This window comes from Poecilia mexicana, unplaced genomic scaffold (genome assembly GCF_051168715.1).
Source record: "Poecilia mexicana isolate PSO_F unplaced genomic scaffold, ASM5116871v1 scaffold_21, whole genome shotgun sequence".
Classification (NCBI taxonomy): domain Eukaryota; kingdom Metazoa; phylum Chordata; class Actinopteri; order Cyprinodontiformes; family Poeciliidae; genus Poecilia; species Poecilia mexicana.
The window spans coordinates 23,052,840-23,075,775 of record NW_028263390.1 but is presented as its reverse complement, the minus strand read 5'-3'; the positions used below and the strand labels follow the sequence as shown (position 1 = coordinate 23,075,775).

Here is a 22,936-nt window from a genome sequence, read left to right as displayed (position 1 = left end):
CCTGCAGAAACGCCGTCCTGTAGTCACATGTTAGCCTGCTGCCATCAGAATGCAGGAAAAAGAGAAAGATGCAGGTTTTTATTACAGTAGTGCAGAAAGTGAAACATTTTGCCATCACAGTCGTTGTTTTTGTCATTTGTAAAGACGCTGTGACCTGAGATTTGGTCCGACTGCATGTATCAGCTTCTCACATTGTTTCCATATATTTGGATGTTTTAGTAAAATAAACAGTTTAAGGAAATCCTGAAAAGGTCATTCAAATAAGAACATAAAGCTGGGAATTCATCAGTGTTTTTCTCCATGAATATATATTTTATTGCTGCTATTGAGATACATTACAAAATATAATCTAAGAAATCCATCAAATATGTAAAACACAAAAAATGTGATTATGTGAAATTTTTAATGCCTAAACTTTATGTATTTAAATTTCAGCCCTAAAATAAACTTTTCAGGAATCTTTTAAATATTGAATATTACAGTATTTTGTATTATTTTTGTGTTGATTCAAAACATCCAAATGAATTTTATTTTCAAAGCACATTTTTAAAAGATCTGTTGAAACAAAGTTACTTTGGTATTAAACAGATCAACACAAATAATGGTAATAAAAGATTAAAATAAAAATCATCTCACCACAGTGTCAATAGCCACCAACACAAAAAGTGTTTTAATGGAAACTTACCAACAGCAATTTAGAAACCAGTTTGATATTCATTTACAACTTTGGCCAATTTCAGAGATTACATCATAGAGATTAACAAAGACAATAAAACATTTAAAACATAAGAATGACACATTGTTCAAAAATAACGTAAAACAATCAGAAAAAAACGTTATGAATGTTTATTCACTACTACAAATGTTCTCATTGCTCTTCCTGCCTCTAGTTTCATCACAATATTAATATTATTTATGCTGCTTTACATGATGGTGACACTGAAAGTGGATTTTCCTTACAGGGAACACAGAGTCGCTGAGGAATCGTACCAGAACCCAAAGCCAGGGTACAGCGGCTCTGTGAACGTGGCATTGAAGGTGTGAATGTGCGTCAGGGTGTCAGCAGACACTCGATAGTAAGACAGAGTCCCAGCAGGACAGTCCAGATACACGGCTATCCTGTGGGAGAGGCAGGACTGTGGCAGGGGGACGATGGCCATGTTGTTCTTATGACAGGTGGCGTAACCAACGTCGTCACAGCACCTCAGACCCCACGACAGCTCGTTCCCACCAAACCAGCATTCGCTGCTCAGGCCCCTCCGGGTGAGTCGCCTGTAGCTCACCGACACCAGAACCCTCCCACTCCACTCCACCTCCCAGTAACAGCGACCAGTCAGGCCATTTTTGCACAGAAGTTGGTTCCATTCGAATCTGTCCGGGTGATCAGGGTACGGCTGCTCTTGGTTTACGATCTTTGCCCTCTTGTTGTTGTCAGACAGAACCAGCTTTCGGCCAGCTGTGTTTGGATCCAGTTCAAGTTCACAGAAATCTGAGGAGAGAAAACAGGCGTGGGTCACCATTATGTCATCTACTTAGAAGAGTGCCGAGTCATGTTTCTGTTGGGATTAAATCATGTCCAAAGTTAGAGTTCAGACAGAATCAAAGCTACAGAAAGCAAAATAAAAATCTTTACTGATGGAAAAAAACAGATAACTGTGAGAATGACGAGGCAAACTTGAGTTTGCAAATAAGGGATTATAAAAATACTTGAGGCAGAAGGAAGTGCAGCTCAACAAGCAGGTTTTACTGGAATGATGGAGGAATGTGGACAAGGAAACGAACCCAGGCGGCAGATGAACAGATAAGTAGAGGAGGAGCTGAGAAACACCAACAAGCCATTGCAAAACTATGAAATAAATAAAGTTGATAATATATCTTTGAAATGTCCCCAAAGATGCATGTGGAAAGTTTTTCTTCTTCGTTTTTATTGAGACTTACACTTCTTCAGTCCAGGCGTGAGCCACTGCTTCCCACAGCAGTCCACTCTGCAGGAAGACGAACAGGAGTGAATTAAAATGTTTGAACATGTTACTAAGACGTTTCCACATTCAGAGATTACATGATCAGCAGTTTTCCACTGATTGGTCGGTGAAGCGACCTGCAGGACATGTTGGAGAACTTCATGTGTCTCTGAACAGCAGCTGCAGCATCACCAACAGGCCATACTGGAATATTTTAATCACTAAAATAAGTTGAGTTTTTATCTAATTTTTATTGAGATTCAACTGTACATCTGTCTACTGGGACAAAAAGAAGATTGAACTGGACCTGCTTCTCTTCCAGGAAACTCCAGGTCAGGTCTGACTGGGGTTTGAAAGTCATTCTGTCTCCCAAGCATTTATTTAAAATCCTTCAGCTTCACCATTAGGGAAAGACAGGCTAGATTCAATTATTATTCTAATAATCTGCGCTGCTACATTAAGATGTGGTATAATTGCATGGTTCATAAGTTTACAGGAGATCTATAAAGGTAACCTCCATACGAGTCAGTAAATGATTCCTGGCTCAGTCAGGAGTGAAAACAGGGAGAAGAACCAATAATGGGTCCAATCTGTGAATCCTACTGGCCTGCTGGGCTTCTCAGTCCGATGGAAGGAAATAGTTTGGGACATTCAGGTTGGCCAGTGAGTTTTCCTCAGTAAACCAGCTACATCGATTTCCTGCAGATCCTGATCAGGGTCAAACTCAGCAGGTTGTGTTGACGTCTCAAAGTGAGGAGTTAGTTCAGTCAACAAAGACGGGGAGAAATGAAGTTTCAGACCTGAGTGTTTCCAGTTTGCAGTGTGGATCTTTCAACCTAGAAGACAGAAGCATCACTCCTGAGTCTCCAGGATGATTGTAACTGAGGTCCAGGACTTCCAGGTGGGACGGGTTGGAGGCGAGAGCTTTGGCAAGAGAAGCACAGCCTTCCTCCGTGATTAGACATCCTGTAAGACTAAAAATGGGATGGGGGGTTTGAAAACTTTACAAGCTTGGTTCGACCAAAGATTGGAAACAAGTGTAACCAGTTGAAACACCAGCATGTTCTGACCTGAGGGATTCCAGTTTGCAGTTTGGACTCTCCAGTCCCACTGAAAGCAGTTTCACTCCTACGTCCTCCAGCTTGTTGTTGCTCAGGTCCAGTTCTCTCAGACTGGAAGACTGGCAGCTTAAAACCAAAGACAAAGCTTCACAGCTTCTCCCAGAGAGGTTACAGCCGCTCAGTCTGGGGTTCAGGAAAAACAAAGAACAGAAAACTGAAGGCTGTTTGAAATGTGAGAGACTAAATGTATGAAATCCTTTGTGCACCTACAGAGCTCTGTTGGAGGCTTTGACCACTGGAAGCAGCCTCAGCAGGGCTTCTTCTGAGGCAGAGTACTTCTTCAGGTCAAACACGTCCAAGTCTTCGTCTGATGACAGTAAGATGAAGACCAGAGCCGACCACAGAGCCGGAGACAGTTTGTCTGTGGACAGACTTCCTGATTTCAGGTACTGTTGGATCTCCTCTACCAGAGAACGGTCGCTCAGTTCATTCAGACAGTGGAACAGGTTGATGCTTTTCTCTACAGACACATCATCGCTGATCTTCTTCTTGATGTACTGGATTGTTTCTTGGTTGCTTTGTGAGCTGCTTTGTGTTTGTGTGTGTAGACCTCGTAGCAACGCTTGATTCACAGGCTGAGAAAGTCCAACCAGAAAGCGGAGGAACATGTCCCAGTGTCCGTTTGGACTCTGTAAGGCCTTGTCAACAGCGAGCTGATGAAGCTGGACTGCTGCAGAATCTAGTTCTCCTGTTTGTGGTGTGTTTTGTGCTGCCATCAGCAGGTTGGTTCCAGAGTTGAAGAAGGTCAGATGGACATGAAGAGCAGCCAGAAACTCCTGGACACTCAGATGGACGAAGCAGAACACCTTGTCCTGGTACAGCCCTCTCTCCTCTCTGAAGATCTGTGTGAACACGCCTGAGTACACTGAGGCTGCTCTGATATCGATGCCACACTCTGTCAGGTCTGATTCATAGAAGATCAGGTTTCCTTTCTGCAGCTGATCAAAAGCCAGTTTCCCCAGAGACTCGATCATCTCCCTGCTCTCTGGACTCCAGTGAGGATCTGTTTCCATCCCTTTATCATATTTAACTTTCTTCACTTTGGTCTGAACAACTAAAAAGTGGATGTACATCTCTGTCAGGGTCTTTGGCAGCTGCCCCTCTTCCCTGGTTTTCAGCACATCCTCCAGGACTGTGGCAGTGATCCAGCAGAAGATCGGGATGTGGCACATGATGTGGAGGCTTCGTGACGATTTGATGTGGGAGATGATCCTGCTGGCCTGCTTCTTATCTATAAACCTCTTCCTAAAGTACTCCTCCTTTTTGGAATCTGAAAACCCTCTGACTGCTGTCACCAGATCCACACACTGAGCAGGGATCTGATTGGCCGCTGACGGTCGTGTGGTTATCCAGAGGCGAGCGGAGGGCAGCAGCTTCCCCCTGATCAGGTTTATCAGCAGGACGTCCACTGAGCTGGACTCTGTAACGTCGGTCAGGATCGGACTGCTGGTGAAGTCCAGTGGAAGTCGACTCTCATCCAAGCCATCAAAGATGAACAATACACTAAATTGTTCGAAATTGCAGATTTCTTTGCTTTCTGGAAAGAAACGGTGAACGAGTTCCACCAAACTGAATCTCTCCTCTTTCAGCACATTCAGCTCTCTGAAGGAAAATGGAAAAGTAAAATGAATTTCCTGATGCGATTTGTCTTCAGCCCAATCCAAAGTGAACTTCTGCGTTAGGATGGTTTTCCCAATGCCAGCAACTCCTTTAGTGAGCATTGTTCTGATTGGCTGAGCTTTGTCATGATGAACCTTAAAGATGTCTTCTATTCTAACAGTTTCAGGACTGCCTTGTTTCCTGGAGGTCATTTCAATCTGCCTGACCTCGTGCTCCTCATTAACATCTCCGGTTCCTCCCTCTGTCATGTAAAGCTCTGTGTAGATCTGGTTCAGCGGAGCTGAGCTTCCGCTTTTAGCAATCCCTTCAAACACATGCTGGACACTCTTCCTCAGGTTAGTCTTGTGTCTTTGCTGATACTTCGTTGAAGAGGCCCCTGTACAAAGAAAAGAAATCTGACGATTTTTACCATGTAAAATATGACATTTTTCATGTTAGATACCTGGAACAACTGGAGTACTCCAGCATTTTAAAGTTTTATATGATTTAATGCAAACAACAACTCCTACAGCATTAATACAGGAAACTTCTCAATGTTGGCCTAATGAGGTGCTGGTTTACATCTGTGGGCACGCTACCGCTAATGTGCTAGTAGAAGAGCAAATTCTTTAGCATTTTGATGACTTTAAAAATGTTTAGCACATTTTAAAGCTTCCCATAAATTAATGTTTAAGCATAAATTCAAAAGCACTAATTTAGTTGGTTGTTTTGTAAACTTTAAGTTTTAAAAGTTGAAGTAATCTTACTGCTGTGCAGATAATCAGCCAGCCTCTTTTGCTTCATCCTCCTCAGAAAGTCGAGTGTGAGCTTCAGAAATGACTCTCCGCTGGTATTTTCCTCCTCTTCCTCACCTCCACCCAACACCTCTTCAGTCTCTCTCTGGTTCTTTAAGTGTTCATGATAATCTGCTCCAACAATGTTGAGGAATTTCTTTAGCTCTGACTTCACAAAACCTACCATGCTTTCCTCCAGAGCCTGAAACAAAAAGGAATAAATAAATATATTTATGTTGAGGGTGACTGCACTTAACTGTGATCATTGCAACCATCATTAAATGCTCAAATTCCCAGAGGAGCCTTGTAATTTAACAATCAAGTGTTTGATCTAAAATGGTCCTTGCCTTAAAAATGGAGTCCAGATCAGTTTGATGATGAACAGACTGAACACCGAGAGCCGCTGAGTCCTGCAGCTCATTACTGCAGAAATGACACATTTTAGCAAAAGTTATTTCAGTATTTACTTTGTATTGGCATCATCAAAATACCCAAATCCCTCAGCACAAGTTTAACTGTTTCATTATGAATTTCTGAAGAAAAGTAGTTATGATGATCTTTCTTTACTTAAACATTTGTTTTAAATTATGATGTTTTTTTTAAGTAAACAGCTGATAGTTTGTATTCTCACCTGTTCTGAACAGGCTGGTGTCCTTCTTTAAAGAGTTATTGGATCCATGGACCGGTCACTCTTCATGGATAAACAGCTGGATGAGGGTACGGCTGCTGTCTGCTGCTGGATCCTGGTAGAAACAAACAACCAGAAGTTTACTGACAGTAAAAGCATTTCCAAGGAAAGCACATCTAGATTGTTTTCCAAGACACAACCTAGAGTTTTGTGTCCAGAGACATATTCATGTTCAGAGACAGACTGAATGAAGTTTACACTCACACTTTGTATGAAAACTACTACAAACAGATGGAGAGCAGAGCAACCGTACATCTTTGACCCAGAATCAGAAAAAGTGGAGCCTGAATGGTAAATCAAAATTAAAACTCTTTGTCTTTTCCAGCAGCCATTGTACAGCACATACAGCGCTAAAACCATCTGACCACACATGCTGGAGCTTCACTTGGGTTGGTAGGTGATTGTGGCATCACAAAACATTTATTATCCCCTAAAAACACCTGGACAGGTTTTTTAGTTTGTCCCGTTTCTAGAAGCAGTAGAGACCCAAAACAATTCTCCTGTGATGAATACAGTGTTAGTTTGGTCAATATTTATATTCTCACTCTTTGTGCTCAGGCAGGTCTCCATTTCTGAAGACGGTTATTGGATCCATGGACCGGTCGCTCTTCATGGATAAACAGCTGGATGGGGGTACGGCTGCTGTCTGGATCCTGGTAGAAACAAAACAACCAGAAGTTCACTGACAGTAAAAGCATTTCCAAGGAAAACCTAGAAGTGGCCACAACTATCGAGCATGCAGCAGTGGTTTCTGAATGGAAATTCAAAAATAAAACTTTGTCTTTTCCAGCAGCCACAATGCACCTTAATTTAAGAAAATGAGTATAAAATAATTAGATTCTCACCCTTTGTGTTCAGTCTGGTTTCTGTCCCTGAACACGGTGATGGGATCCATTGAGCGGTCGCTCTTCATGGACACGGCGCTGGTTGGGGACAGAACCGGACCCTGGTCGTTTCTGATGGTTTAAACACAAACAGTTTGGACTAATTTAAATAATGAACTGAGCTTAATGCACAGGTTGACAACTAGGATCAACAGGAACATATGAGTGATTAAATTAAAATGACCTTTTTTACATAAAGTGCCTTGAGACGGCTGAATTGAATTGAATGCAATGGACCAGTTATTCATTGTAGATCCAAGTCAACCTAACTGGATTCAGTTCAGTCAGATTATTAAATTATTGTCAAATTTGGTAGATTTTTTGTTTGACTCAGTTGAATTTCCCTCATAAAGAATGTTTATACTTAATTCTTTGTTTAAATCTTTATTTTTATGCTTAGGATCAAAATCTCATTGGACTTTCTGATGATTATTTGGTTATATTTGATAAAATAAGTTTATCTAAGAAAATTCAGCTGAACACTGGAAAAGAACCGTTCTCCTCAGAGTCCTAACAGCAGTTTGGATAAGATTAGTTTTATCAACTATTCTCGTTTTATTATGTAAATATCTACTTTCAGTGATTCTTCACCCTTTATTCTGCGGCTGCTGTGGTTCTCTGAACACGGTGATGGGATCCATTGAGCGGTCGCTCTTCATGGACACGGCGCTGGTTGGGGACAGGACTGGTGTCTGCAGGTCGATGCTGATGGAAACAACAGTACGAGTGATTCACAGAGATATTTCTATCAGCAGAAAGCAGCTCTGAAATGTTAAAAATAACAGATTTTACCAACTGTTTTCAATCACTTAGGCTGAAAACATGAGCAACACATACTGACGCTTCCATCGGAGCATTTAACTGGTCTGGATATTTCTACTGAATACAACAAGTTAATATAGATACAGTTTTTATTTTTACTAACTAGGCATTATAAATTCTGTTTTTCACAGTAGAATAAAATCAAGCAAAAGTAGTGTCTTTATTTGATGTTATTCGTTGTTGATCCAAAAATTTAAAAAAAATTTTGCTTGTTTGCTGTATTTAAAAAAAGGCATCAAGTTTTTAAAATTTTTGGCTCGACTGAACAAATTTATTTAAGATTTAGATCACTTTATTATAAGGTTGGTGCTAAATTTAGCCAAGTTTAATAAATTTGACTAAAGCTGATTTGGTTGCAGTAAAGTCAGTAAATGTTGTTCTATGCTAAATCAGTCTAAGGGCCACAAATGGCCCCCGAGCCGCGCTTTGGACACCCTGGTACAGAGGCAGAAGTGGCAGTCAGCCAAAACACTAAATAAATAAATGATTCAGAAAGAGAAAGGTTTACACAGGAAGTTAAGGTTTGCAGTGATGATGCAGGATTTCAGAGGAAGAGGCGTTCAGGATATAAACCGTTAAAAACTGCAAAGCCTCAACCTTATAATCCACTAACTGGGATTAAAGTGTTTGCAGTAAATATGATCCCAGTTTGAGACGTTTTCTTTTAGCTTGATGATGAAGTAAAGCTATTAACTGCTTCACTATGTGAATAGTTTCATTTATGCTACTTTTTTTAACTTCTATTTTTGACCACTTCCATTTTACTGTCAACAAGGTTAAACAAATGCACCTAAATATCTGTTTGGCTCCCAAAGCTCAGATTATCAGAGCGAAGGACTGAAGTTTGACCTCTAAAAATAAAAACCTTTATTTTCACTTCAAAGTCAAGAAAATCTGGTTCAGCTGGGATTGCTCCTGCAGGATGATTTGTTTTGTCAATTATCTTTAATGTATCAAATTTTATTGCATTTTTAAACAGAGTTTAAGTAAAGTGCTGCAATTTCCTATAAATACTTAATGTTAGATGGTTTGCTCCCACTGAGTTTAACAGTAGCCCTTTTGATTTGTGTCTTTACTAAAAATGTTTAACCAAACATCCGACAATGAAACTTTTTAACTAAATACATTCCAACTTTTGGATTTTGACATTTTAGTCTGTAAATACTCTCTACATCTCTGTTTCCTTCAGATGACCAAAGAAATTAATGTTCCTAAAAACATTCAGCTAATCTGGCTCACTGTAGCTCATTAGCTGCACAACTTCATGCAGAACTCAAGCAACCAAGGTGAAGAAGAAACATAGACGATACTTAGTATTTATATTATTATATATTAGGCAGTATATTTGTTACACATTCATTAAGGGACCTATAACTTTTTAAATCCATTTACCTCCTTAAAGAATACACTAATACTCAGGAGAGAGGCCCAGAGTTGATTTTCTAATGCAGTTCATCTTGATGAAGAGAAAGTTTCATTCAAAAACAGAATGAACCACAGATTGAAAACTGAATCAGCACCAGATTCTTACGTTTTTCCACCGTCGAGGTCGGATTCGTCAAATAAACGGGTTTTCTTCAATCGATCACTCTTATTGGTGTCATGTTTCGGTGGTCGGAGCCTGAAACAGAAGAATCATAATTATTAGTTAATTAAAACTATGACTTCACTACATAACTTCACAAATGTGACATGAAAATAGAAAATCATCACCTTGCGTCAGCAGAGGGTTCAAATAATAGTCGAAGACGGTTGACTGACACCTGACTGAGTTCAGAGCTGTGAAGTGGGGAAAATGATGTTTTCTTTGTTTAAATCTTTAATTTTATGCTTAGAATCAAAATGTTATTGACTTTCTGATGACTCTTCGGTTATATTTGATAAAACAAATAAGTTTATCTAAGGACGTTTAGCTGATAAACATAAACATCTTACCTCGTGGTCTGGCTCTCACGTTTCCCACACAGATCCATAGCAGAGTTCAGACCTTTACAGCAACGCAGCAGCAGGATCAGTCAGCGATCAGTCAGCGATCAGTCAGCGATCAGTCAGCGATCAGTCAGCGATCACAACTTCCTTAAAGAGAACCGCCATACACACTGACCCAGAACCTGCTGAATCCACCACAAACATAATATTTTGATCTGTCCAAAGCAACTAACTGCTCCACGCTTACATTATGAACCTGTTTCAACACCCAAGAAAAGCTACTGGAAGCTTTTCTTCTGTAACCTGCACAAATGAAAACATGCAGACGACTAAAGGCTTTGTTGTTCCAGCGTTTCAAAATAAACTCATAATCTAGTCTGTCTGCTTCTGTCAGAGCTGGTTCAGCATTTCCTGCAATTTTTACAGATGAGTCAGATATGACTCTAAACTGCTCCGGTTTAGAAGTTCAAAACATGTAAATGATTATTAGGATTTTACATTTTAGAGCTCTAATAAACCAGGTCAGATAGTGACGGATATTAAATTACTTACTTTTTCCAACTTCCAGGTAAAACCACTGAATCAGAGCAAGCAGCTCATTGTCCCTCGTTAGTAGAAACTGGGGATTTGATCTCGTTCACATATCATAAGAGATGCCGAACCAGTCGGACCTGCGGCTGGGAGCCTGGTGTAATCCTAATACAGGAACAGGAGATGGAGCCTCCTGAGAATCAGGTCACTTCAGCTGCTGCTAAGGTACTTTACAAAAGCTCACACTCCAAAGGTACTTTACAAAAGCTCACACTCCAAAGGTACTTTACAAAAGCTCACACTCCAAAGGTACTTTTACAAAAGCTCACACTCCAAAGGTACTTTACAAAAGCTCACACTCCAAAGGTACTTTACAAAAGCTCACACTCCAAAGGTACTTTTACAAAAGCTCACACTCCAAAGGTACTTTACAAAAGCTCACACTCCAAAGGTACTTTTACAAAAGCTCACACTCCAAAGGTACTTTACAAAAGCTCACACTCCAAAGGTACTTTACAAAAGCTCACACTCCAAAGGTACTTTTACAAAAGCTCACACTCCAAAGGTACTTTACAAAAGCTCACACTCCAAAGGTACTTTTACAAAAGCTCACACTCCAAAGGTACTTTACAAAAGCTCACACTCCAAAGGTACTTTACAAAAGCTCACACTCCAAAGGTACTTTTACAAAAGCTCACACTCCAAAGGTACTTTACAAAAGCTCACACTCCAAAGGTACTTTTACAAAAGCTCACACTCCAAAGGTACTTTACAAAAGCTCACACTCCAAAGGTACTTTTACAAAAGCTCACACTCCAAAGGTACTTTTACAAAAGCTCACACTCCAAAGGTACTTTTACAAAAGCTCACACTCCAAAGGTACTTTACAAAAGCTCACACTCCAAAGGTACTTTTACAAAAGCTCACACTCCAAAGGTACTTTACAAAAGCTCACACTCCAAAGGTACTTTACAAAAGCTCACACTCCAAAGGTACTTTACAAAAGCTCACACTCCAACTTCTCCACATTTTGTTGCATCACAGCTACAGATTTCAACCTATTTGTGGGAGATTTTACAATGTGAGGCATAATTGAAAGGTGAACAGAAAATTATATGTGGCGTGAAACTATTCAGTCCACTGAGAAAATACTTTGCGGTTTGCTAAACTTACAGCTACGTAGAAACTATTTCTAGCTCAGGTAGAACATCTTTTTATTTGTTTTAAAGTCGGGATAAACGTGATGAAAGTCGAGTCAATTAGTCATTGTGACGTCACAGAATCACAGCAGAGAAGGTTTCACAGAAACTTCATCTTTATTTTCTGTATTCACAGCAAGCACTGACAAAAGACAGAGGTTTGTTATCCAGAATAAAATAAAAAACAAAAAAAACAGCATTGTTGTGGATTTTGTACAGAAGAGGATTAGGGCCCCTGAAAAAAATAAATAAGTCTGAGTTTTTTTTCTCAAAATTCTGAGATTAAAGTCAGATTTTCTTTTTCAGTGGCACTAATCCTCTTCCGTATCTTTGGCAACAGTGCAGCAGAGCAGATATCTTCTGTCACTGTAGTCCAAAAAGTTGCACAAAAATCAAGGCTGACTTTTTTTCTCCAAACAATCCAAAGAGAGAACCTGTATATGTAACTAAAAACAGTAGTTAACTTTAATCTGTATCTTCGTATTTTTGCCAGTGTTTTAGAATTAGCTAATCGCAGTATATAAGTTCATTTTATCATAGTAAAAAATATAGTTAACATGCAAATTAAAGCTAACATGTTGTGGAATGTTAACTAAAATTTAAAATTAGCACTTTAGCTAATAACTGTGCTGTTAGTATGTTACATTAAATCAGTCTTGCTTGAAATGCTAATGTTATCAGTTTAGCTAAAAAAGTCTAAGTTGCTGTTTTTCCAGTTGAGAATTTAGCATTTGAAAAGTTATCCCTTTCTTCAAACTGTGCTTTCATATAAATAATGCATTTTAAATAAATAACAATAATTTAACAACTAATTTAGACTTCAAACTGCTGTCATTTCCAGAAGCCTGCAGTTCTCATATGAACAGAGTGACAATGTGGAACCATAGGACCAGAACCCAAAGCCAGGATAAATGGGTTCTTTGAATGTGGTGTTTACAGTGTGAAGGTGGATTAATCTGCCAGAGCAAACTCTATAGTAGGACAGAGATCCAGCCGGATAGTCCAGATAGACTGCTATCCTGTTGGACACTGTGGAGGATGAGGGAGATGAGAAGGAGATGGTTGTAACTGTGTTATTGTGCCAGACTGAATACCCAACGGTATCTGAGCAGCTCAAACTCCAGGACTGATCATTCTCTCCAAACCTGCAGTCAGTTCTGAATCCTCTCCTCTTGATACTCATGTAACTGACAGATATATGAACTCTTCCCTTCCACTCCACCTCCCAGTAAGAGCAACCAGTCAAACCATTTCTGCACAGCAGCTGCCACCAGCCAAATCTGTCTACATGGTCTGGATATGGCTGCTCCTCCTCCAACACTGTCACCTTCCTGTGGTCATCAGACAGCTTCAGGTTTCTGTTTATGGTGTTTGTGTCAAACTCAAGTTCACAGAAGTCTAATGGAGAGAAACAAATTAAGCTATTAACTGATTTAATATCTTAATAAATGGGTTTACTTCATTCAAACTTACATTTCCTTAGACCAGGTTTTAACCACTGCTTTCCACTGTGATCCACCCTGCAGGAAGGCATGTAGAAGAAAATTAACTAGGAAAAGGTCATTAAATAGTCTTGAGCTCACAACTGCATAGCATGTCTTCCTCCTGGTCCTCATCTCCTCTGCACCTTTGTTGCTAGCATGACTTCACTCATCAACTTGCTATTGTCTGAAAATACCTTAGAGTGCCCAGTTCAGAGTTGTTTTTGCTGGCAGTCAACATCTTTTCTTCCCATTCTCCGATGTCATTGTAGCTGAGGTCCAGCTCAGTCATTTGTAAGGGTTTGGAGCTCAGAGCTGAGATCAGTGAATCACAACCTTCCTTTGTAATCATACAACCTGACAACCTGCAATTAAAAACACCACAATCTCAAACACGAAAAAAAGGCATGGATATGTAGACTTCTACACCAATTTAGATCAAGTGGACCGGCACTGGGAAACCATACCAGATCTGTCACCTTGCATAATCACTGAGAAAGTTGTGGGGGACCGTTTGTCCTTCCAGTTGTGTTTGTGTATCGCTGTGTTCCTCAAGACATTTCAGAGAATAGGGAACCAGCATCTCTGTTACTTGGGGTCTGCTTGTTCCAAAGAGTTTGCTGACATGGTTGGGGACATAATCTGGACACTTCCCTTTGGAGACATTGTGAGGAGACCCTGATTTGGCTTGAGGGCCTATATATTGTCCCAATGGCCTGGGAACTCAGACCTCATTTACCATACTGGAGAGTAACTGGTCCCTCCAGAACCAGTTACTCTCACCACCCAATCTCATTTCAGTAAAAACAATAAATGCATGAATGGACTGTACTTTATTTCACTCAACCATTTAACATTTAACTTTTTTAATGTAAACACAGTCATATTTGACATGGATGATTGTTTAATGTTGTGTTTGCAAGCAAACATACTAAATACTTTGGCATATAACTCAAAGCTAACAGTAAATGTGAACTGTAGAGGAGTTTGTGGAGGAGTACTGACCTGAGGCTTTCCAGTTTGCAGTGGGGACTCTGTAGTCCAACAGAGAGCATCTTTACTCCTGAATCCCCCAGGTTATTGTTGCTAAAGTCCAACTCTCTCAAGGAATTGTTTTTTGATCCCAATACCGAGGACAGAACTTCACAGCTTCTCTCAGACAGATTACAACAACTAAGCCTGAGACGAAATAACATTGAGCAGTGAAATAATGTCTAATTTATAATGTACTTACAAATCAAAACCTGCACTTACAGAGCTTTTTTGGAGGCTTTCACCACTGGCAGAAGTCTCAGGAGAGCCTCTTCTGAAGCAGAGTATTTCTTCAGGTCAAATACATCCAGATTTGTTTCCAAAGAAAGTAAGGTGAACGTTAGAGCTGACCACTGAGTAGCAGACAATTTATATGAGGAAAGACTTCCTGATCTCAGGTACTGCTGGATCTCCTCCACTAAAGAACGATCATTCAGTTCATTCAGACAGTGGAACAAATTGATGCTTTTCTCCGGTGACAGATTGCTAGCAATCTTCATTTTAATGTACTGAATTGTTTCGTGATTGCTTTGTGAGCTGTTTACTGATTGTGTGAAGAGATCTTGCAGGAGATTTTCATTGGTTGACAATGAAAGACCGAGAAGGAAGCGGAGGAACAAGTCTAGATGTCCATTCAGACTCTTCAAGGCCTTGTCCACAGCTGTTTGGTGGAGCTCTGTTCTAGAAGACTCATTTTGTCTTGGAGCAGATTGCTTTGATGCATTGGTTGATCCAATTAGCAGGTTGGTTCCAGAGTTGATGAAGGTCAGATGGACATGAAGAGCAGCCAGAAACTCCTGGACACTCAGATGGACGAAGCAGAACACCTTGTCCTGGTACAGCCCTCTCTCCTCTCTAAAGATCTGTGTGAACACGCCTGAGTACACTGAGGCTGCTCTGATATCGATGCCACACTCTGTCAGGTCTGATTCATAGAAGATCAGGTTTCCTTTCTGCAGCTGATCAAAAGCCAGTTTTCCCAGAGACTCGATCATTCTTTTGTTTTCTGTGGTCCAGTGTGCATCTGCCTCAGGCTGACTGTCATATTTAACCTTTTTCAATTTTATCTGAACCACAAGAAAATAGATGTACATCTCAGTTAGGGTCTTCGGCATTTCTCCTTTCTCTCTGGTCAACACGTCCTCCACAACTGTAGCTATGATCCAGCAGAAGACTGGGATGTGGCACATGATGTAAAGGCTTCTAGATGTCTTGATATGAGAAATTACATTCTTACTCTGCTTCTCGCTAAATCTCCTTCTGAAGTACTCCTCCTTCTGTGGGTCGGTGAATCCTCTGACCTCTGTCACCAGATTAACGCACTCAGCAGGGATCTGATTGGCCGCTGCAGGTCGTGTGGTTATCCAGAGGAGAGCAGAGGGAAGCAGTTTCCCCCTGATCAGGTTTATCAGGAGAACATCTAGAGAAGTGGACTCTGTAATGTCAGTCAGGATCGGACTGTTGGTGAAGTCCAGTGGAAGTCGACTCTCATCCAGGCCATCAAAGATGAACAGAACCTGGGAATTGTGAAACTTAGAGATTTCTGCTTCTTTGATTTCTGTGAAAAAGTGATGAACCAGTTCCACCAAGTTGAACTTTTTCTCTTTCAGCACATTCAGCTCTCTGAAGGTGAATGGAAATATTAAATGGATGTCCTGGTTGTTTTTGCCCTCAGCCCAGTCCAGAGTGAACTTCTGTGTCAGGAGTGTTTTTCCAATGCCAGCCACTCCCTTTGTCATCACTGTTCCAATCTGTTTAATTCTTCCAGATGGTGCTCTGAAAACATCTTCTTGTCTGATTGTTGTTTCTGGTCTGTGTGGTTTCCTGGATGCTGTTTCAATCTGTCTGACCTCATGTTCATCATTGACCTCTTCAGTCCCTCCCTCTGTGATGTAGAGCTCTGTGTAGATCTGGTTCAGAAGGGTTGGACTCCCTTTCTTGGCGATCCCCTCAAACACACACTGGAACTTCTCCTTAAGATTTGTTCTATGTTTTTGTTGGAACTCTATGGTAGGGGTCCCTGCATGAAGAAACAAAAACAGTTTTATTTCATTTGCTTTATTCTGCTAACATTGAAAATACATTTTCCTCTCTTTGTTACAATGACATTCTAGAAGGGTATTTCTTTTGTATTTGAACTCACTGATAATTAATGTTTTGTTGGGATAAAACTCTTCCTGTGGTAAATCATGAACCCATAGGAGTACAAATTGAGAAAGGCATTTGAGTCTTTCCTTCTCTTTGCACTCTCCAGATTAATCTCCTCTGGCTTTAATAGCAGCTTTGCATTATGTGATCTGCAAACTGTGATTTGATTTTTTTACTTTTGTACTGGAGATGTGGCATATAACATCACACTTGAAGAACAGATGAAATCTGTGATTTGGACCAAGAATCCAGTAGGTAACAGGAACACCAGTTTCTCTTTCATTACTAATGTTCACTTTTTCTGTGATTTTAGTAGAATGAAAGTGAGATATGTTCCTATTTAAATGAAGAAAGAATATCTTACTGCTCTCCAGACGCTCAGCCAGAACGTCATGTTTCATCCTTCTCAAGAAGTGCAGAGTGATGTTCAGAAATGACTCCCTGGTTCTTCTCCTCTGCTCCTCATTCTCACCCTCCAGAATCTCTTCATTCTGCATTTGACCCTCTGAGTTTTGAGGATAATCTGGACTCAGGAGCTTTTGGAGCTTCTTCAGCTCAATCTTCACAAAAGTCCGAATATTTTCCTCCAGCAGCTGGAGATGAGATTAATAAAGTCATGTACATATTTTCAACGAATAACTTTTAAATACACACATACTTATTTACGTATTCTCACCGTAAATATGGCGTCCAGTTCAGTGTGATTCTGAATGGCAGCCTGACTCCTGAGTTCATATGAGCTCTCCTGGTAAGAACTACAAAAGCAGTCAGCAGAATTTTTTAGCGTTGTTTAAAATGACTTATGCATAAAAACAGTTTTTAATGTTATTTATTGTATTTTTATGGAGAAAAATAAAGAGGACAATTGAGGATAAGTAGCTGATAACTTTTGACACAGTGCCCCCTCACCTATGCAATCAGCCAGTTCTTACAGATTCATGAATTTTTCCCCTGTATGTATTAATTAGGGCTGTCAACATTAACGTGTTAATGCATGCAGTTAATCTAAAAAAATGTACATGTTGATATTAAATAATGCAAATTAATCTCCTTACCTATGTTGACTTAAAAGTCTCACCAGAACCACAGTGTGTCAGACTGTTGTACTTTAAAATAAACACCTTGATGATGGTAGTATTACTGCAACAGTGAATTATCCTTTCACCGAAGCACAACCAATTTATAGTGAGCATTTCCAATTTATTTTTGAAACGCAATTACTGCTTTAAACCTTCCTGAATGCAAAAACATGGAAAACTGAGATATTTGGTATGAGGCAATAAAACATTTTCTGTAACATTTTTTGAAAATGTGTTTTAATGTCAAGCTTAGATATTTAAGCAGTAAAGTAAAGTAAGATTAACCCAACTGATGTTTTTAATCAACTGACAGTAATAGTATGACTGTCGCAGGTATATTTGGTGTTTGAGATATTAAAATAGTACTTATGGATCTCATCTATTCGCTGGTGGGGATCCACTGCAGTCACTGTTGAACTACAGGATATGTTTTTCTACAAAAGCTTAATATAAATTATTAGGTTAAATAGTTACAGCAAGATAGAAGCAGAAAAACTCACTTCTTCTCACTGGCAAATGCAGTAGGGTTCTTCTTGGAAACACAGCTGGGATCAGAAAAGTTCTGGATTCTGCAACAAAACAAACATTAAATCATTTACAGCAAAGAATCAGGATTTAAATCAAGAGTTTTAAATACATTTTAAAGTCCACTGTGGGATGTGGTTCTAATGTCTTCTTGTTTAGCATTCCTAATATCTATCCATCTCACAGTAGTTTGAGCTCTGCTCATAATCAGATTTGGTTTTGTTATGTTGACTTACTTTGTCTCAGACAATGGAGCTTTAAAATGAATAGGTGGCTCTCGAGACTGGAAGGACACACAGCTTGGTTCCAATTCAGAGGCAGGTTCTGATTCATCAGATTCTCGTCTTTGTCGCTTTGTTCTTCAATACAATAAACAGAAAGCCATAAGGATTTCACCATGATGTGGAGCGGAGGCAGATATGATCACGAGATCTTCATCTCACCCCGCGGTTTTGATCCGGGTCCCATGTTCTCCACCAGGAGGAATTTTAGTGTGAAGGAACTCTTCCTTTTGGTCTTCACAGTCATTCATATTTCCATATGAATTGGAAATGCACGGAGATTCTCAGTCAACAGGATTTACGTCACAGGACAAATAGTGTTCTTACTGTCAACCTAGAAATATTAAACACAGAGACAAAACAAATGACTTTCTGTTTGGCTTAAAGACTTTTTAGAACGGCAACTGTTTTTTGTGGAGGGGGGTTGTATTTAAATGTTTTGCTTGCAGATATAATTATCTACTCTTCCTTTAATGCCTGAATTTACTTCTGCTTCCTCCTTCACTTATATTTTGTTACTTGAGACTTTTTTGTCGTTTATCGGTGATCTGAACATACCCTGGGATCCAATATCTCATTTTTCTTGAACTCTCCTGAGAACTCGAATTCAAAACTATAAATATGAAACTTTAATAAATCATCATGAAAAAAATAGCATGAAGCAAAATATTCAGCTTACAAGATAAATATTTAGCTTGAGGCAAAAATAATTAACATGTTTTCTAAATATGTATATCAGAGAGAGTTGGAGGTTTCTCACCTGAAATCAACGTCTAATATGACTGCTGGCATAAGAAACACATTTTCACCTCTTCTATTATCAATCAAATCGAATTGAATCAACCTTCTTTACTAAATATGATGAAGCATTGTAGAAATAATCTAAATATTTCTTATTTATGGCTCTAACAATCAAGATTGCATCTGTTGTAAAACATTAAAATCAGCCCACGTTAAATCAAGATATCTAGGTTATAATACATCAGGACTGAAAAGCCAAAATGCTGCTGAAGTACATGTAAAAAAAGAATATCTAAAAAGTATTTTTTTACATATTTGTTAAATCTGCAGGTTTAAGTGGAAGGAGTTTGATGGACATTTGCAAAGCACAGACTGATGTCAGACCTTCCAGAGCCTCCACACATACATGTTTCCAGGACCCGGGTTACATTCTTTGTTTTTAAGCCACTTTTCTCTGCTGAGAAGCTTTATTTCATCTTCCAGCAAGTACTGGCCCATGTACCTAATACCAGTACCTCAGTCACGATGGTATCGCCTGCAAAATGGCCTGACCTGAACCCAGCAGGAATCTATGGGGAAGATGAGACACTAATACCATAATGCATCAGTAGAAAAACATCCATTATTTTCTACTGTAAAACAATCCTGGTTCATAGTTAAATGATTATTGTATCTCAATAATCTGAAAAACAAATGAATAATTGAAATGTATTAGAACAACGTCATCACACTTTAGAGGAACGTTTTATGGTAGGTTGAAATGTATTTATTTTTTTAGAACATAGAAAAATCCCTATAATTTACTTTCAGACTTTATTGAACTATTAGTAACAAAAGCTAAATCTTGTTCATATTTTTCTTGGAGGCTTAAGTAACAACACTCCAAAAACAATCAAATATTTCCAACATAAAGAACAGGTCATTCAGTCCATTACGGTTTTATGTTTTTGTGCTTGATGTTTATATTTGCGATTATTAAGTACTATAGTAGATTAGCCACCACTGCTATGAGCTAATCTAGCCCAGCGACAGGGCCGGCTCTAAGCATGGATACATGAGGGGGCAGACAGAAATGTGAAGGGGGCATCATTATGTGTACATATTATATTCCATGGTATTTAGTAACATTGTTGTGATTTCCTCATGGGATTGGGGTAAACTGTGCCCAACCCAACAAAAGAAACATGAACTGCAAGATCTTAATTAGAGATACTATTCATCCAAGACTGAACAACCAACACAACATTTATCTACTTGGATGGTTATTATGCAGTTACACATCTTAAACTAATATGAACCTAAAAACAATAACCTAAATTTCAAACAGGATAAACAAACAGTACAACTAAAGCAGAAGGCTTTTTTAATTAGGAACTAACTAAAAAAGTTAGTTTTTTAGTTAGTTTCAAAAGTTTTTCTTACCACTCCTACTTTTCTACTATTTCTTTGCATCTTGCATAGCAGAGGACCCTAGCAGGATTGAATTATCTTAAAGATGCACCGAATGCAGGCTTTGGTTAGCTGCCCAGCATTGGCTGAGGTGGTGCAGTCATTTAAATAAGGGGTTTCCAAATGTGTCTATCCTTTGTGCAGGAATCAGCCACAAAAATGTTTGCAGCACCCTTATTATATATATATTATATATTTATTTATCTTGGCTGTCGTGGATATTGCAAAGTTCTACGAACAAACAAGACATTTAGTCCAGTTTTAGTCGTTTATTGAACAGAAACTACGGCGGCAGCAGTGCGGGAAACTGAAAAGGAAACTAAAAAGAGGACATAATGTACTTTCAGGATTCAACACCAAAAACACGCAAACAGTTCCCCAGAAACAGACCATTCAGACCGTTACAGTTTTATGTTATTAGGCTTGTTGTTTATTTTGCTACTACCTGACTAGCTAATCACCTGTTCTACAGGTGATCTACAGGTCAGTTAGTGTGAGTCGCCTTATTTTAACTGAAACGAAACAAACCCAGCAGCTCAGCATCTACTGTTAATGTTGCTAAAGTCAAGCTAAGATAACTGTCTTGCTCCCTCTCCCTCGGTATTTTTTTTTGTTTTTGTTTTTTAAAACCTTTTACTGACCTGTGAAATGTGATAGCCTTGTTTTCTAGTTGTTGTAGAGTTAGCAAAGCATTGCGTTCCTTTTTCTTTTCTATATAAGCGTACACTTACGATTTAGACAACTTGACAGATAAAGCCAATGGTGGCCAGCAGCTGTTCCCCTCTACAGGGATCTTGATCCAGTGACGTTTACGTTTCAAGGCTACTTGTAGGCTCATTTGCATACTGAATGCTGATTGGCTGTTTACTAGCGGTAAAGGGGTTAGAGTTTGAGCTGTACTGGCTGCAGACACAGAGAACTTCAGTGACATGTTAATTATTTGTAAGAAGTCTGATTTGAGAGGGCAAAACACTCGTTTGAGGGGCCATTGTCCCCTCTTGCCCCCGTATAGCTGGCCTCGCCCAGCGATGGTTGGTTAGCTAATTTAAACACTGCTTTACTGACTGCTGACAGCAGTATAATCTTAACAGTTTCCTCCTGCCCAGAGGCGCAAAAAGTGGGTATGCAGCGTATGCAACGCATAGGGGCGCAGCACCAGAGGGGGCGCCAAAACCCCGTCTGGAGGGGGCGACGCGCCGATTATGTTTTCCCATACAGTTCAGCGCGCCTCACGCTCCTTCACCTCTCGCACAGAACGAGGTACATGTAGCGAGTTTTACACTTCACGCAGCGTCGCCTCGTGGGGGGGGAGGGGGGGCTGAGCGTCGCCCCTTCACCCTGACGTTCCTTCTCGGGGGGGTGGAGGGGGAGAGGGGCGCCGATTTATTTTTTCGCATCCACCTGAATAATGTGCAGTTGCGCCACTGCTCCTGCCATTGGAGACTAGTTGGAGAAATTGATCATTAAATTACCTGAATTCATTCAAATCTGACAAATTATTGTCTGAAATAGTCTGTCACAGCTCAGATAGGGATTATTTACTTGAATCTTGAAAAACAATACTCAACTTCAATTAAAAAGTTTAATAAAAAAACATTACATAAAGTTAGGGTAAATATCTGCTTTTTTTACAAAATGAAAAATGTAACTGCAAATGTAAAATTAGGTGGGGGAAAATTTGTGTAGGGAATCTAAAATTATCTGATTTTAAATTCCCTTTTTCTTTTCTGTATAAAAAAACTAAATTATATTATCGCCTTTTTATTATCTTATCTCTTTACTTTAGCTCTAAAAAAAAGTTTCGTGTGTGATGATGTAATTATACTTTCTGCTCGCTAGAGGGCAGGACTAACCATGTCTCTACCTGAGCAGCATATTTATGTATTGATTTAGTGGTTGGCAATGTTTTTTAAAAGTTAACGAGGAATGTTGTTCAAAATAATTTATTTTACCATTTTCAACAGTAAAAGTCAAATTATTACACAAGAAAATTACAGCCATATTCTGTGTGAACATCCGGCTGATCTTTCCCACAACAATGCAGTCATTTATGCAAAATAAGGCCCAACCAGATGCTGTAGGAATAAACATTAATATACTTTTTTCAAACATGACGTTTTAGTTTAACATATATGTCTGTATTGATTTTACATAAAATTATAATTTTTGTCAAACACTGAATTTAGGATTTTTATTCTCTGGAATCATCAAATCTACACAAAAGGAAACTGTGAAAATATTAAAACTATCTGTTGAGGCTTTTTGTGCACTTCTCATTTCCGTATTGAATTGTGCAACAATAACAGCAAAAACCAGACATGATTCCAGGAGCAATATTTGCACACCACTAGGAGGAGTGCATGATCAGAGTTATGTATAATTATATTTATTCAATTGCATTTAATTGAGTTACCTTTTTTCGAAAAAAAAAAAAAACTTTTAGGAGTATTTTTACTACATTACTTGTGCTTTTACTTGAATAATTTTATTACAAAGTATATTTACTTTTACTTGACTAAATTTTCTGGGTTCACTACCAACTGAATGAAAAACAAACAAAAATTCACAAAAAATTCACAAAAACCACACAGTTTTCGTTAAAGTTTATTAAGCTTTTTATTGAAAGAATCTGATTTGGGAAAAAAAATATTTTGTCTGATTTTGTTATTTTT

At 39.1% G+C, this 22,936-nt stretch overlaps 2 protein-coding genes and 1 pseudogene across 5 annotated transcripts; all 3 read right to left on the bottom strand.

The window, feature by feature from the left end:
- Positions 1-643: 643 nt before the first annotated feature.
- LOC106925346 (NLR family CARD domain-containing protein 3-like) lies at positions 644-6,154 on the bottom strand. Its single transcript, XM_014999640.2, has 8 exons — positions 6,107-6,154; positions 5,823-5,898; positions 5,449-5,677; positions 3,293-5,078; positions 3,032-3,205; positions 2,762-2,935; positions 1,939-1,985; positions 644-1,489 (listed from the first exon to the last, which is right to left on the bottom strand). The coding sequence occupies exons 3-8, from the start codon at positions 5,660-5,662 to the stop codon at positions 957-959; spliced, it is 2,928 nt and encodes a 975-aa protein (XP_014855126.2). The 5' UTR covers positions 5,663-5,677; positions 5,823-5,898; positions 6,107-6,154; the 3' UTR covers positions 644-956.
- On the bottom strand, positions 5,761-10,719 carry LOC148153145 (uncharacterized; annotated as a pseudogene). The gene is made up of 8 exons (XR_015761878.1): positions 9,805-10,719; positions 9,583-9,648; positions 9,401-9,490; positions 7,639-7,752; positions 7,009-7,119; positions 6,709-6,816; positions 6,107-6,218; positions 5,761-5,778 (listed from the first exon to the last, which is right to left on the bottom strand). The product of XR_015761878.1 is annotated as an uncharacterized LOC148153145 (transcript).
- A 907-nt stretch (positions 10,720-11,626) lies between these two features.
- LOC106925347 (protein NLRC3-like) lies at positions 11,627-21,096 on the bottom strand. Of its 3 annotated transcripts, none has more exons than XM_088001735.1 (11): positions 20,996-21,096; positions 18,237-18,408; positions 18,030-18,152; positions 17,769-17,840; positions 16,866-16,944; positions 16,554-16,782; positions 14,264-16,061; positions 14,015-14,188; positions 13,207-13,374; positions 13,002-13,048; positions 11,627-12,926 (listed from the first exon to the last, which is right to left on the bottom strand). In XM_088001735.1, exons 2-11 carry the CDS (start codon positions 18,323-18,325, stop codon positions 12,349-12,351), a joined length of 3,357 nt encoding a protein of 1,118 aa, XP_087857861.1. In that variant the 5' UTR covers positions 18,326-18,408; positions 20,996-21,096; the 3' UTR covers positions 11,627-12,348. The 3 variants fall into 3 exon arrangements, with proteins under 3 accessions (XP_087857861.1, XP_087857860.1, XP_014855127.2); XM_088001734.1 differs by having other exon boundaries at positions 20,906-21,093; XM_014999641.2 differs by having other exon boundaries at positions 17,769-17,837; positions 20,906-21,093.
- Between the last annotated feature and the right edge of the window lie 1,840 nt (positions 21,097-22,936).

Excerpts from the sequence above, each read along its gene's own strand:
- LOC106925347 (XM_088001735.1), bottom strand. The coding sequence starts at position 18,325 with ATGAATGACTGTGAAGACCAAAAGGAAGAGTTCCTTCACACTAAAATT. Across the intron at positions 13,375-14,014 it reads TGCAAACTGGAAAGCCTCAG|GTTGTCAGGTTGTATGATTA; the intron begins GTCAGTACTCCT and ends TTTTAATTGCAG. Across the intron at positions 12,927-13,001 it reads AAAACCTGGTCTAAGGAAAT|ACTTCTGTGAACTTGAGTTT; the intron begins GTAAGTTTGAAT and ends TCTCTCCATTAG.
- LOC106925346 (XM_014999640.2), bottom strand. The coding sequence starts at position 5,662 with ATGGTAGGTTTTGTGAAGTCAGAGCTAAAGAAATTCCTCAACATTGTT. Across the intron at positions 5,079-5,448 it reads GGCTGATTATCTGCACAGCA|GGGCCTCTTCAACGAAGTAT; the intron begins GTAAGATTACTT and ends TTCTTTGTACAG. Across the intron at positions 3,206-3,292 it reads AAAGCCTCCAACAGAGCTCT|ACTGAGCGGCTGTAACCTCT; the intron begins GTAGGTGCACAA and ends CCTGAACCCCAG.